General features: G+C 35.0%; 2 protein-coding genes across 3 annotated transcripts; one reads left to right on the forward strand and one right to left on the reverse strand.

Annotated features, from left to right (window-relative positions):
- Positions 1-1,937: 1,937 nt before the first annotated feature.
- LOC124393122 (bladder cancer associated protein) lies at positions 1,938-6,002 on the reverse strand. 2 transcript variants are annotated; one of them, XM_046860513.1, is made up of 2 exons: positions 5,848-6,002; positions 1,938-2,806 (listed from the first exon to the last, which is right to left on the reverse strand). In XM_046860513.1, the coding sequence occupies exon 2, from the start codon at positions 2,666-2,668 to the stop codon at positions 2,405-2,407; it is 264 nt and encodes an 87-aa protein (XP_046716469.1). In that variant the 5' UTR covers positions 2,669-2,806; positions 5,848-6,002; the 3' UTR covers positions 1,938-2,404. The 2 variants fall into 2 exon arrangements, with proteins under 2 accessions (XP_046716469.1, XP_046716458.1); XM_046860502.1 differs by having other exon boundaries at positions 5,835-5,985.
- Positions 6,003-7,995: 1,993 nt separating this feature from the next.
- Positions 7,996-14,511, forward strand: tmem74b (transmembrane protein 74B). The gene is made up of 2 exons (XM_046875427.1): positions 7,996-8,398; positions 11,190-14,511. Exon 2 carries the CDS (start codon positions 11,243-11,245, stop codon positions 11,903-11,905), a length of 663 nt encoding a protein of 220 aa, XP_046731383.1. The 5' UTR covers positions 7,996-8,398; positions 11,190-11,242; the 3' UTR covers positions 11,906-14,511.
- Positions 14,512-15,563: the final 1,052 nt, after the last annotated feature.

A 15,563-nucleotide genomic window follows, 5' to 3' on the forward strand; every position in this document is an offset into this window, starting at 1 on the left:
AGGTTCGCTTCAGCTTAAGGTCACAAACAGATGGCCAGGCATTCTCCTTGAGGATTTTTTTGGTAACCAACAAAATTCATGGTTCCATTTATCACAGCAAGTCTTCCAGGTCCTGAAGCAGCAAAACAGCCCCAGACCATCACACTACCACCACCATATTTTACTGTTGGTATGATGTTCTTTTTCTGAAATGCGGTGTTACTTTTATGCCAAATGTATACTTCCAAAAAGTTCAACATTTGTCTCGTCAGTCCACAGAGTATTTTCCCAAAAGTCTTGGGGATCATCAAGATGTTTTCTGGCAAAACTGGGCTAAACCTTTATGTTCTTTTTGCTAAGCAGCAGTTTTTGTCTTGGAACTCTGCCATGTAGACCATTTTTGCCCAGTTTCTTTCTTGTTGTGGAGTCATGAACACCGACCTTAACTGAGGCAAGTGAGGCCTGAAGTTCTTTGGATGTTGTTGTGGGGTCTTTTGTGACCTCTTGGATGAGTCATCGCTGTGCTCTTGTTGTAATTTTGGTTGGCCGGCCACTCCTGGGAAGGTTCTCCACTGTTCCATGTTTTTGCCATTTGTAAATATTGGCTCTCATTGTGGTTTGCTGGAGGGCGAACACTTTTTTACACAGGACCATGTAGCTTTGGATTTTGTTTTCCCTCAATAATAAAAAACTCCATTTAAAAACTGCATGTTGTGTTCACGTGTACTAATATTTCAATTAGTTTGATGATCTGAAACATTAAAGTGTGACAAACATGCAAAAAAATAAGAAATCAGGAAGGAGTAACACTTTTTCACACCACTGTAGTCTGTTTTTGTTGTTTTGTCTTGTATAGGTCAAGCTGAATGTATAGTTTTATTTATGTCTGTATTTTGAGTCTCACTAGCAACTGGAACCAAATTCTTTGGGTGTATCAGCACACCAATAAACCTGATTCTAATAATCTGCATTAAAACACATGCTGGATCAGGAGCTAATTAAGAAAAAACAAAAGCATAAATAATATTTTCTAAATATTTAAAGCATGTATAATGTCTTAATAATGTTAACGGCAGATTTCCTTAACATCAAATCATGAGATAAGAGAAATGTTGACCTATTAACTCCAGCTTGCTAATGACTCATGGTTTGGAATATTTAAAGTTATTGTGAAAAGTATTGGCAAAAACATTTTTTGTAAATCCAAAAAAGGTGACAATCCTTAAGGGTGGGCTTCAGGTTCCATTAGAATAATTTTTCCAGCAGGCTGCATTAAACTGGCTTTTTTTTTTTTTTTTACAGGGAGATCACATCTCCAAAACTAGGATTTTTCAAGGTTTACTGATACATGAAATTTTGAAGTGTACATTTAGAACTATTGGTATATGGTTTTCTTTTATTTAATGCATTATGATGTTTCCATAAACAAGTTCATGGTATAAGAGTGATCATATCACCATGTGAAAGATTTTAGAAACTTTTCAGTTGTTCTGCATTCTTTCACAATCATGCAAATATTTTATTAGTTACATTAAAAATTGTAAGGTTGTTAAACCTAACGCAAACACCTCCCATAAATATGAATCCATAACAAATAGGCCATTTGCTTTACCACTGTTCTGTGTGAGCAAGTATTAATGATTTTTAATAGTTAATTTTTATAATATATTAAGTTTGACAACAATTTGATAAGATTTTTTTTTATTTAAGAACTCGAAAGTTTACAAATATAAAAACTTGCAAAAAATTACAGAATTCCTAATTCAGCAAAAACAAAAAACAAGAAATGAACATGCATTTTGAGCTTTCATGTTTTAGTTTTGTTGACCAATTAAGCTTTGATTGACAGTGAACAAACATGCATCAAATATGGTCAAACCCAAACTCTAGATTTCTACCCTTCCTGTGCTCCTTTTCCAGCATCTATAGAACTAAAAATAAATTGAATACAGTCAATCTGCACATTATGAACTTTATTGATTTAAAAGCTGCAACAGCATTTGAACAAACTGAGCTGCACACAAGTTCATTACTTTGAATACTCATGAGCTACAGTAAGCTCAATTTGGACATTTACCTCTAGTCACCTCAGACCCTGGGACTTAAACTGACAAAGAAGAACAAAGTTATATGATAAAACTCATACATGCTCACACATTAGAATCTTTCAGCATCCAATTAATTAATGAAAAGTTGGGTTGAAAGATTAAAACAGAACACCACAAAAGACCCATGGATCAAGATTTGAGACCTCTTTGCTTTTAAGAAAGGAAAAATAAAGTAGGAACAAGAGGGTAGTTTGTATCAAATTAACATAGGGCTTCTGGAAATTTCTCAGCATTTATCATATCTGTTCATTCAAAGTCAGACACTGTCCAGGGTTTGTCCAAGAAGCTTTGCAAAAAATTTCTTGAGGATCTGAAATCTAGGTGCCCACAATGTTGGGATCATGTGCAGCATCTGGCAGTGGAGAGTCATGGCAGTGGTAAAGAAAGCAGTTCCCCCAGCAGCTGTAGCAGATAAGGAACAAGGCTGCGAGGAACACCAAGGCACAAATGGTGCATGGCTTCCTTTCTAGCAGGAAGCTAAGCAAGTAAAAGCCCATAAACATAGAATGGTTGAACCACAATGCTGGGTTCAGCGGCTTTGGGATCAGCAGGACTGGAAGTAACCACTGGAGGCAGTACATTGTCTCTTTGTAGTTACTGGGGGATGGTCAACTTCAAATCAGATATCCAAAGTGATGGGTGGTTGTGTTGTACAACCACCAACTGCTGGTGGAACTCAGCTTTGTAGTCCAGTAGTCCAGCCAGATATTATGTCAGTCCTAGAAGAAAAAAGAGAAATGTTTTAAAACTTTTTTTTAAAAAACAAATAAATATTTTAATTATTGCTATGATACAATACTTTGGAAAAACAAGTTATGTATGCAGTATTTACATAGTCTTACACACAACCTAACATACTGCAAAGTGGTTGACACACATGGGTAGGGAAGGGTAGTGTGGATGGGAAACTTAGGGTGTACTCACTTTTGGCAACTATTTTGACAGTAATGGCTGTATGTTGAGTTCTTTTTCCAGAGGACAGTGAATCTGTACTGCTACACAAGCTGCATATTGACTACTCTGAAATATATCCAAGTTTCATTTCTATAGTATTGTCCCTTGAGATAAAATACTAAAATGGTTGCTAAAATGTGAGGGGTGTACTCACTTGAGAGATACTGTAGCTATAGCCCCAATTACAAAAGGAAGTGCATATTTATGCAGTAAGTATATGGATTATTTTTCCTTGTTTCTGAAAGTTTTTCATTTAATTTGTTATACAATCTAATTGAAAATTTAGGGTGGTTCTGACATGATTTACATTGGTTAAATTTTTTTTGCATCACAAAAAAACCCTGCCATTCTAACAGTAGTTTGTAGGTAAGGTAAGGTAAGCTTGAATTTAGTTTTGAAATTGATCGTTTCCTTTCCACATTTTTCACCACATTCTTTCAACATCTTTGTCTGCACATGTTCAGGGAGGTTTTCTACACTGCCATGGAATGACACCTTCTGGATGGCATGAAGTAAAGTGAACACAAGCATTGAGATCTCTGAAGAACCTGTAGGCTTTAGTTTCCAAGCGTTTTTCTGTGGTTAAACTGACAACAAAGGCCGATTCACTGATTCTCTACTTCAACTGGTTTAAATTGTGAAATCTCTATTCCCAGAAAGTTGTCAAAATGACTTGAAAACCAATTATTTCTGACACTTTATAAAAGGGTGTTGATAATGGTGACTCCATTATTGGAGTTCAAATGTGCAAAGAAATTTAAAACAGATTAATTCAATTTTACTCAGCCATTAAATAATTTCTTTGCCTTAAAAATTTGTTTTGCGTTCAGTGTTATTATTTATCTGCTGTGTCAGTTTTGCAGCATTTGTCTAAAACTGAGCAGGAAACATAGCTGTATATACAGAATTCATCCTGCTAGAGCTAGTGGCAGTCATCAACAATAAACACCAAACAAATGCACTGCCATGGGGTATGCTTTGGATCATAATCCCTTCCCTTATTTACCATACTTATCTCTTCCCTTAATTCTCATACAAGACAATCTCATCTTCATTTGTCCAAAAATCTTGTCGCTATTTAGTAGGTTTTTCTAGCAGTGTAATCTGACCTTTCTGTTTTGCATATTGAGATTACCCTCTCTATTTTCACAGATCTTATCAGACATAAAATAACTGGGTTAGATCATCTCCAAGGAAAGGTTCCAGTATGCAGCAATTACCACCAAAAAGTAAAAAGGTTTTTTATTTAATCTTTTGAGGCTGCTTATTGGTCACTTTTGGAATCCATTTAGTATAAATACCGATATATATTACATTCTGGTGTTGTACCAAAGCCAAAAATAAGTGTCATCAAGCCATCCCTAATCTGGACATAGTTGAACACCAAGTACATTCAATTAAAATAGCATTCTCTAATGACCATGACCTCTTTCAGGAGGATAATTCAAATGGATACATTGCAAAATTGCTCAGATAACATACGAGTTTTGACCACTTAATTCCCCATATCTCAAGCCAATGAAGCATCTATGGTATTAGCTGGACAAAAAAATCTGATCCATGGACACCCTGATTCACCACTGACAAGATAAAGAAACTCTTGCTACTGTAATTGGTGCTGGATGCCATAACACATGCTTAGAAGACTTGTGGAGTACATGCCTTAATGGGGCAGCACAAAAGGGGGCCTAGACAATACTGTGCAAATAGTTTTAATGTTATGGCTATGCCGTGTGTATGAATGATTGCATAACTCAGGCATAATCCTGAGCTTCTACAGTTGATCATTAGGGCTGCTGTAATTTTGTTCATTACTGGATGAAGAGCAGGCTACCAACACAACCTTATATACTGCATCTCTGCTTTTACTGGGCCAGGACAAGAGTAATGGCAAATAATCTTGCTATTTGCCTACACCCAAATGAGTCGTGTAACAATTCTAGTGTATATTGTGTTTTCTTAGCTCATCCAACTGTTTTTGGGAGATTGCAGAATGAGCAAATAATCTAATAACAAATAGCTTCCTTTTTATTCAGATGGTTCACAGTTTGTCAGTGCTTTACGACGCCAGCTACAGGCAGCCAGGCGGAAGTGCCGGAGCTTTAACGTGGAACAACACATTCCTAAACACCAACTTCAGCCTCGTTTTCAAAACGGCGCCTGTTTTTATTATTTATTATCTCACAGCAGAGTTATCAAACGGTCTTGTCGTCGTTATTACACAAAATTTGCAAGCATACAGCAGGGTGTATTTTAGGAAATCACATGCTATATTTAGCCATTGGCCTCGCATTAAGATTAACTTGTTAGCTAGTTAGCAAACGGACACCTTTTTGTTGTTTTTTATAACTCCAGCATTTGGACCATTAAATCGAGTTAAGGGTCAATGGTTAAACTAACACCAAATCGCACCTCGTTTAAGATTTATCTATATACAGATTCAAACACACATTTATGGACCTGCTAATGTTTTGCTGATTATCTCTCCGGAACCGGAACTGAAACGGTTAACAATGTTAATATTAGCTAGCTGGCTAATTGTAAACCAGCCATAACTAACTAAACAACTCTACTATGCATTATAGTTATAAATTAGGTAACATGTATGGTTATTTCTCCGTATCATCACCAGTTAATGATAGCAGTGGCCTTAAGAGGCTAGCTTTGGAAATAAAATATTCGAGTGCTAGCATATTACCTTAGAAGCATACACCCAACTAACGTTTAACCTACTTTAGCGGACCAAAGAGCACAAAAATATCGACACATCGATAAAACAGTTTACTCACTTACTTTAATAAAATACCTGTCATTTTACGTGCTGAACAGTGAGATCTCACCCACACGAACACTGCTGCTCACACAAGGTTCTTCTGCTTTGGCCGACAGTTAAAGACCCCGGCGGTCGCGTGTCCTGAGAAATGCCTGATTAAAATTCTCTCAGCCCTTTACCACGTCACCGCTGCGGCTTCGCGCAGTTCAGTGTGGAGCAGTACCGCCCACAGCAGCCATTTGTTGGCTCATTCCAAACTCAAGTGACATGCATTCCTGTAGTTCCCTCGGTTTTTTATATGCTGAATGAAAAATAATAGTAATAAAGTAATAGAATTATTCTAAATAACAAAATGTGCCGAATCTAATGCATGGTTATGACATAATGCTGGTTTATAACTGTTACACAGTTACACCAGGGCTGTTCCCAGGAAACTAAACCACATAGAATTTGTGTTGAAATGTGCGACAAGAATTGTTCCTCACGTTGCCAAGAGCCGCATTAAAATCCAAAACAATATTTCCGAAAATAGTGGTCTTATTCAGCTGACTAACCGCTACCAGTAAACTGTCAGAGAGCAGTTACAGAACCACAAACACGCTAAGTTCAACTCATAATGATTTATGCAGAGAGTCAAGAATGAGCACTGCTTTTCCCCCTTTGTAATAATATTTCACCTGAACCTGTCTGTTTTTATAACATAGTTACACAGATGGTAATGTAACATTAGAAAATTCTACAATTAAACTGTGTTAACCAAAGGGTTTCCATATCTGCCTCTCTAAGTGAGCATAATGAAACTATTAGATTTTGTTTTTGTAAAGTAGGCCTATCAGAAATTTAAACCTTTAGACAGATTGTGGTTACTACTAGACATGTCTAGTAGCAACATCGTGGATTCCATTAATGATTTTTGTAAAAAAAAATAATAATAAAAAAATAAAAAAAAATTTACAGTGAATATTGGGTTGCACTAGGAGGCTTCTGGCATGTTTTGGTGGTAGATATGACATCATGAATGTAGGTGCAGTAGGCATCACAAGAAGCTGACCCCAAAAATCTTGTGGTAGAATATATAATTTATTTACCTTGTTATTATTATTATTATTATTATTATTATTATTATTATTATTATTATTGTCAGATTAACTGGCTGGGATAGGATAAAAATGCAGTTTGTGAGGAAAGGAAAAGTGAAGAGATATAATGGACACCCATCAGCACTACACAACTATGGTTAATGAAACATTGATGCATTTAATATGATTTTAATGTGTATTTATAATGTAGACATATGAAGTAGTATGCAGACTTTAATTAGGTTTTCTGCAAGGTTTATTTTTGAAAATTCAATAATACAATACAAGATATAAACAGCATTCTTGAAAAAAAAAAACCTTCAAGTTTTATCTTTATGGCTTGAGGAAATGTTGCTTTTTGTGTGCTTTTCTAACTATATTACCTCCCCAACAAAGTTTAAGACTGATTTCTAGCCACTTTCAAGAAGTATTTATTGACAGAGTCTTGAAATCACTTCTGTAAATTGCTCTGAATAAGGCTGCCTGGCAAATGCTATAAATATAAATTGTGTAAATGAATGTTTTGAGTCTAAATTGCATTTTAATTTCAAAGGTCTCATGCTTGCCACAGCCAATAACTCATTATACAAAGACTGCACAAACCATACTCATCTTCTATACAAGTAAAGCCATATTGTATGCAATTCGATTCTACTTTTCATATTTCTTCCCGTTTTGTCTATTTCAGGAAAAGGGAATTTAGCTTCATTCATCCACATTAGGCCTAAATGTACACAGAGTAATCAGTGGCAAAATAAATAGTACTAAAATAATTATTTTTTTAATGGTATGAATTAATATATTTATTTGTACTTTTCTTTGTTTGTTTGTTTAAATAAAACAAATATATATTATCATATTTGACGTTTTTCTCTTTTTGTTATACTTTATTTTAATTCACAATAAAAAATAACACCAATTACGACTTGATTTAAAACCATTTTGATTCAGAAATGTATTTTCTACATGGATATTAACGTATTTTCTACAAAATGTACAATTCCAAGCGTTTACAGTAATGTTTATGTTTATCCACTGAGAAGCGGGTGAATGAATGAAGGGAGAATTAAAGGGGTGCACAGGAAAGCTAAAGCGGTGTTGAATGCAATTTTACAGCATCGAGCTGAAATGTAATAGAACGGTTCGCGTGAGTGTTACACTTTGGCTATGCTTTCAGTAGTCAGGAAGTTGTAATAGACAGCAATAGAAACATCAAGCAACCCTTTTGTTCCGACGCATTTGGTTGAGACCGAAGGGTGTAACGCGTCCTTAACAGCACCGCTGGCCCTCGCTCACAATTACATCCAACATCAAAATTGCTGCTAGGTTTCGTCGTTGCTTTAAATGAACCAAAGTGTCTCTTTTTTCCGAGTGTCCTGATTAAAGAACGTAAATGTAATATGCTGGTTCGTGCATAGTCACTTGGTTCCCGGAGGTCCCCCCCCTTCGCAACGCGCAGCATCCCTTAACAATGCTGTGTGATTGGCGCTCATCAACACAAGAAGGTAGGTGAAATACTCCCTATATCACAACCATAAATCTCACCAATGTTTCCTGTCTCCTAGGAACGTTATTCGTACATATAAGCATTTATGAAATCGGCATTGTCCACAAATGCGCAAAAGGAAGGTTAGTGCCCAGAACAAGGTCACAGTGCCTTGTAGGTATTTTTTCCCAGTATCAGTGCTTCATGAATAAACCTCTTACAACGACCCAACTGCACATTAAATGTAAACGAGCAGATCGATTCTTAAACCACGTGCTTTTTTACACATGGTTAAACACAGAGGAGTAGTACGTTTTCAAGTTACGTTGGCTTAAAGCTTAATTCACTACTAACAGCAGTAACATCAGTAACAGCAAAGAATCCCTCTTGTTGCATTGGAAAAATGGAATGAAAAGTAGATTGTGGTTCTTATATATGTGTATACAGGCCAAAATCCTTTAACATGCCTTATACTGGCTATAAAGCTGAAAAACCAGCATCACGAGTTATACATATTTGTACATAATTCTTCTGGCTGTATAGGTTTCTTCCAGGCTCTCCGGTTACTTCCAATCTCTCAAAAACAGTGGTAGGTGGATTGGGTACAGGATGCCCTAAGATGTCAATTAGTGTGAACATTTGTGTGCAAGGGTACGCTGTGTTGATTTGACATACTATCCAGGTTGTATAACATACCAAATACAGTCTGGCATCATATTCTGGTCAGTGTTGTGATGGTTCTGGAGCCTTCCAGGATATGACCACAGACCAGGATAAGAGTGAGTCAATGAAGTGTATGATATTGCCGAGACAATTATGATATTGCAGAAAAGGATATTTTGTAAAGATTGATATAGATAATAGATGTTTTAGAGAATGTCTTGAGATTTTACTGCAAAAAAAATGTCAATCAGCAATGGTAATGAGCATTCTACTCCTAAGTGATACATACTTTTTTCTCTTTAAAAGAAACCCATGGAATTCAATATATTCTTTTTAAGAACATATTTATCACTTGCTTTTCATAGACAAGGCAGTTAGTACCTGACAGAATACATGTGTTGACATATTGCATATATAGTCAGGTACATAATTTTTGGGACAGTGACACAATGTGTGTAAATTTGGCTCTGTATACCACGAAACAACTTGGTGTAGATCCAGAATTCAAGGCAATCGAAAATTGCATTAACCTTTTAGGAATTCCAGCTATTAATTGTACATTGCCCCTCTATTTTCACTTAAAAGTAACCATATACACCGACCAGGCATAGCATTAATACCACCTGCCTAATATTCTGTTGGTCCCCTTTTTGCTGCCAAAACAGTCCTGACTTGTCAAGAATGAACAGCATTAGTATCTTCAGCAATTTGATCTACAGTAGCTTGTCTGTTGGATCGGACCACCCAGGCCAGCCTTTGCTCACTGAGCTTTGACCGCCCATGACCCTGTCACCGGTTCACCATTGTTCCTTCTTTGGACCGCTTTTAATAGATACTGACTACTGCAGACCAGGAAAACACCATAAGAGCTGCAGTTTTGAAGATTCTATGACCCAGTCATCTAGCCATAACAATTTGGCCCTCGCTCAAATTCTAACACTTGCCCATTTTTCCTTCTTCAACTTCAACTTTGAGTACAAAATGTTCACTTGCTGCCTAATATAGACCAACCACTAACATGTGCCATAATGAATAGATGTTTTGTGTTATTCATTGAGTGAATAACACTGATATCACCCAGTCATAATTTTATGCCTGGTGGGTGTAAAACAAAAAAATATATAATTTTTAGTAGATATAGATTTATTTTTTCACACAATATTTTTCGAAAACACAAAACAAAAAGGAAAAGGACACATTTCCTATGAAAAGGAAAACTAAAGCTTTTAACGGTAAATTCGCTTTTTTATAATGATATATTTGCTTTAAGCCGAAGCTAAAATAGTGACAATAATAAAGTCAAATAGGCAATAGGTGTGGGGGATAAGTGAAGTATGTGACTTGTGACTTGGAGGTGCAGTGGCTAACGGAATAATGTAATCTATGGCCTTAATCCTGACAAGTATGCACCTAGCACCTGATGTAGCAAATTATGTAGTGCTCTTTAGAAGATTAGCCATTTTTTATGTTGAGTTGGTGCCAAAGCTTAAATTTGCATTCACCATACAATGTTTGATCTTAAATGATTTGAAGAATGTCAGAAATGTAATTAAAACAAAGATCAGTGCAATTTTATAACATATTTGGCTGATACTTGTATAAAGAATGACTGCAAATGTGAAACATGAAATAAAATTATCAGCAAAATGTCTGTATGCGGCTGCTAATAAACCCAGATTGAACAGAGCAATGGAAGTAGAGATTTATGTTTCATTCATCAAAGTTTACATCTATTTCTGTCATACTGTGTGGCCCCTTGAACTGTTGTGTTATCATCTAAAAACTGCCAACATTTAAAAGGCCCATATTTCAGGAAATAAGACGCATACAGTTTATCTTTTTTTTTCTTATTTAAGAAAAGCTGGATCATTGAAATAAAATACAACAAAATGGCAGGATAATTTGTATTTATGATGCACCTCAACCTGTGTAACTGATTATGTTCCACTGATATTCATATGAGAACTATGATCATTGAATCCTATCATTAGGTTACTCCACTGATTGCAGCTAGTACATTTTTGGATGTATCCACCTCTGCATTTTTTGTAATTTGATACAAGTTCAGTATATTTGCATTCATAAACTGTTTAACAATCTGCTCATCAATACATGCTATGTCAATAATTTGATTTTTTTGTTTTCAGCTACAACTGAAAGCCCTGTGTTTAATCATCATGAGCATACAAATTAAGTGTGGATGGAGTGTGTAAATGGCGTGGAGCTCCATGAGCTCAGCCGCTCGGGACATGGTATTGAAAACACTTCTTTCTGTGATGAAGAACATGAAGCCCGTGTATGCGTTGTTAAATCCAAGACAGGTCAACATTTTTCCACTCATAGTGGAGGTGGAAATAGTCATCAAATTCCTCAAGGAGATGTTCACTCAGACGAAGAACAAGAAGCAGTGTATGAAGAACGATCTGTGGATTATAGCTTCATGTTGGCATTGGTATTCCTCGTGAGTGGAATAGCTTTAGTCATCATTGCGTATGCCATACCAAGGGAGGCTCGAATCAATCCAGACCAGGTTACAGCACGGCAGATGGAAAAGTTGGAAATGTACTACGCACAGCTCGGCACTCACCTTGATAAGTGCATCATTGCTGGACTTGGCTTACTTACTCTAGGTGGGATGCTCCTGTCCATTCTCTTAATGGTTTCTCTATGCAAAGGTGAGCTTTATCACCACAGAAGTTTTGCCATCTTAAGGAGACCTATGAAATCATATGGCTCTATAAACATGAGGATGGGACAATTAGCATCTGGAAATGGAAGAGAACCTATCATGGATTGTGATTCTACCACAGGTGCTTGTAACGAGAGTGCTGAAGGAATTCAACATTTAAGGCAAACTCAGTAGCACAAGTTTACAGTGCCTGCCACTCAAATAGCCGAATCCCATATGGCTTCTTACTTCCTATAGACCGTAAGTCTATTATAAACATGTGTACATTAAGTGACAGTTTATGATATAAACGGTACCAAATACTGGCTTCTGCAGTCTATATATTGATGAGTCTTGCCCAATTTAAAAGGGTTTAATCCACTCTTGAATCTTAAATTAATATTGGATGGCTAAGATTACTCTGGGAAAAAAAAACAAGAACACTGAATACATGAACGGTGCAGGAGTGCCATGGCCTTAGAGAGATTAGGTTTTTCATTCTTCCACCATACAAAAATCAGCTTATAGAAGTTATAAAGCATTGGTAACTGGTATTGGTATTTGAAATAGGTTTGTTTAATTACATAGAAGGCAAAATCCTGCATTGGTGTGGTCCTGAAAGAAAACAGTCTGATACACTTCACTTACAATGTTGCCTTAAACCATTATATTCTCTGTATAAGGCTTGTGAATTAGGATAGGACTGCTAATTATACATTGTGGGTTTTAATTTGTTCTAGTGAAGGCTTTAACATATACAGTAGTGCATATGAATGTAATCAGTTGGAGCTTGTGCATTATACATGGTCTTATATGAATACTAAAATTTTATATGTAAAAGAAATACATAACTCACATGTAAACATAGTAAAGTTCACAAAGCAGTTATCAAAAAAGTAAAAACATCCAACAACACTACACAAATATACTATACATAAAGAATCAATTCTGATAAAAATACAGCCATAACCTGCTTTTAAATAGCAATGAAGTAACTACTAGCCATTATGGAGGGTTAAATAAAAGATAAATAAGCGGTTATGTTTGGCAGTAAGAACCGAATATAACTAAAATTGAGTACTGATGTTAAATAAATAGAACCAGCTTTGAGATGGTGTATTTAATTTAGCACACAAATATAGAGGTATTTTGATTATGGATAGAATGTCTCATTAATTGCAATAATTAATTTTTTCAATTTTCATTTTATTTTTAAAAAGAACAACACGTCATGCTCAGCAAAAACAGAATGGAATAAAAGAAGTTTTTCTAAGAGAAGTTACAAATACCAAGCATTTTAAGAATGATGCACAGAAGTAATTTGATCAATTTTAAAGAATGATTACATATACAATGGTGCTATAGTTTAGAAGAAAGTAACACAAAAAGGCACAAAAAAGGAATACAATCAAGAGGGGTAGAAATTAGAATATATAATGTATATATATATATATAGATAGATAGATAGATAGATAGATAGATAGATAGATAGATAGATAGATAGATAGATATAGATATATAGATATAGATATATCTTTGTGGCAGCAATTCTAATTTTAGTTCATAGTCATGCTGCAGGTACAAGAAGCACAGGATTGTCCAAGGACATCTCTGATCTCAAGCTGAAATGAGGAGCACCTCTTCTACAAGTGCATGAATGTATAAATTGTCAAATCAAAAATCAGTCCTGCAAAACAGAAAAATCACACTTGAAATAGCACAGCAAAACCTTTTAAATGTTTTGAGAAACAAACCCTTTAGTAGACTGTACACTAAAGGATGCTCAGAGAGAAAACATCAGCTATAAATGGTCTATATTAGGACACATTCATTACATAAAATGTCTTACATGGTTTATTTCTTTGAGTAATATTTTAAACTAAAAATAATGTGTCTCTACTTCAGCTCACTTTTTCTAGCGAATGATTTAATCTGATTACAAGCTCCTTGTCTTTTACAGCCACAGAAAAGACTTCAGTTTTTATTGTTATTTGAGCTAGGAATTTGATATGTTGCCAATGTATTGATGTGCTGTGATTATGAATCATGAATAAATATACTTATTACAGAAAGAAATACCTACTAAAAATATAAGAAAATGGTATATTTAGATTATTTTGGTTAATTGTGAGAAAATCTAACCGAGAAACATTTAACAAATCTGCCTAAAAATGTTTTAACCATTCCCTTTTCCAAATAGTTGCATTTGTTCGATGTAATACGTTTCGAAATGTAAAGCATTAAGCAGATACAATGAAAATTAAATCCAGTTATCAGAGACCTCAAATATATTAATGCTAAATGTCTATAGTATTTGTACTTAAAATGAAAACAGTAATATGACAATGGTAATATGGAGACAAGTGTGTATGTTTGAAAAGGGATTCCTTCTACAGTGTTTATATAAGATTAAAATATTACACATTTCACATTTTCTGTATGCCACAGTGATTCTGTGTCATTTGTCAATTATAACATTCGGCAATTAAAAATGTGAATGTACAGATGATTCATATACATTTTTATACACAGTAGAATACCATTTATACAACTAGTTAATCAGAGTATAATATAATGATTGTTTTTGTTTACACTTCAAAGAAACAAAAATCACAAGATGACAATTTAACACGTTGTTTGTGTATTTTAGATATTACACTGATTAATATAAATCAACATATGTGTACTAATTACATTCCTTTTTTGTTTCTAATAAGTGTGAAAAAACTATATATCTGTCAGTGTATGTCAATGAATAGATATGCATCTGAATGTTCCTATTAAAGAGAAATGTATCTGCAGCTGATGTTTTATGAGAAGAGGAAGTGTTTTGGTAATACCATAAACTGCTAGATTCCCAAGATATCTACTATACAGATATAATTGGGGTGACCATTCTCAGCACAGCATTAATTCTCAGCGAAGGCATGACTGTGCATAGCACTGGCATGAGTGTATTAGGAAAACCGAAACTGAATTTTGTGTATTGTTACTGGATGCTTTATTTACACATTTAATTAAAGAGCTATATTAGGCCAGAATTGGTCCTGTGGTAGTCCCTGTCACGTAATGGTCTACAAAGTGGTTCACACTCGACACACAAGCTATGAATTTCAGCACATGGGCTACATTCATACACATGTACGGTAGATGTACATTCATGTAACTATTTAGTCAGCCAATCATGCTGTTGTTAACATCAAATAAAAAAGCTTAGATGAATGTTACTTCTATCTCTCTCTCTCATTCTTCTTAACCAGAGACAACCACCATATTTCTTGAGGCCAAGAGACAGAGTACAGACTGCAACTGTCTACCCTTGATATAGAATAGAATAGAATAGAATAGAATAGAATAGAATAGAATAGAATAGAATAGAATAGAAAAGAAAAGAAAAGAATAGCCAAAATATTTAGGGACTGATGTCAAATCACTATTATTCATAGCATTAGTATAGTGTGATAAAAATGTTTAATCTAGTGGATTTTGATCATAATATAATGATATATAATGATAACCGGGTTCCACTGTATTTTTTTTCCTGCAAACAGACACAAGGTAGTATACTTACAGATATTACGATGATATTCAATCCATGTTTAACTCACATACACGAGTCTGTCTTTGGGTTTTTGCTAAAACACTATAGCCTACATAATCTGCAAGTGACGCAGACTATTTTTTACATTTATGTTCTAAAAGGAACACAGCAAAGCAGTACCTAAAGCATGATGATGCAAGAAGAGCAGAAGCATGTGTATTTTGAGTTGTATAATTGGGATCTGTAACCTGTACTTTTAAAGAACATATAATCCTTTGATTTAACAATGGTTTGGATGGAATAAAAGTTCAT

The sequence above is a fragment of the Silurus meridionalis genome, chromosome 1, assembly GCF_014805685.1.
Source record: "Silurus meridionalis isolate SWU-2019-XX chromosome 1, ASM1480568v1, whole genome shotgun sequence".
NCBI classification, from domain to species: Eukaryota; Metazoa; Chordata; class Actinopteri; order Siluriformes; family Siluridae; genus Silurus; species Silurus meridionalis.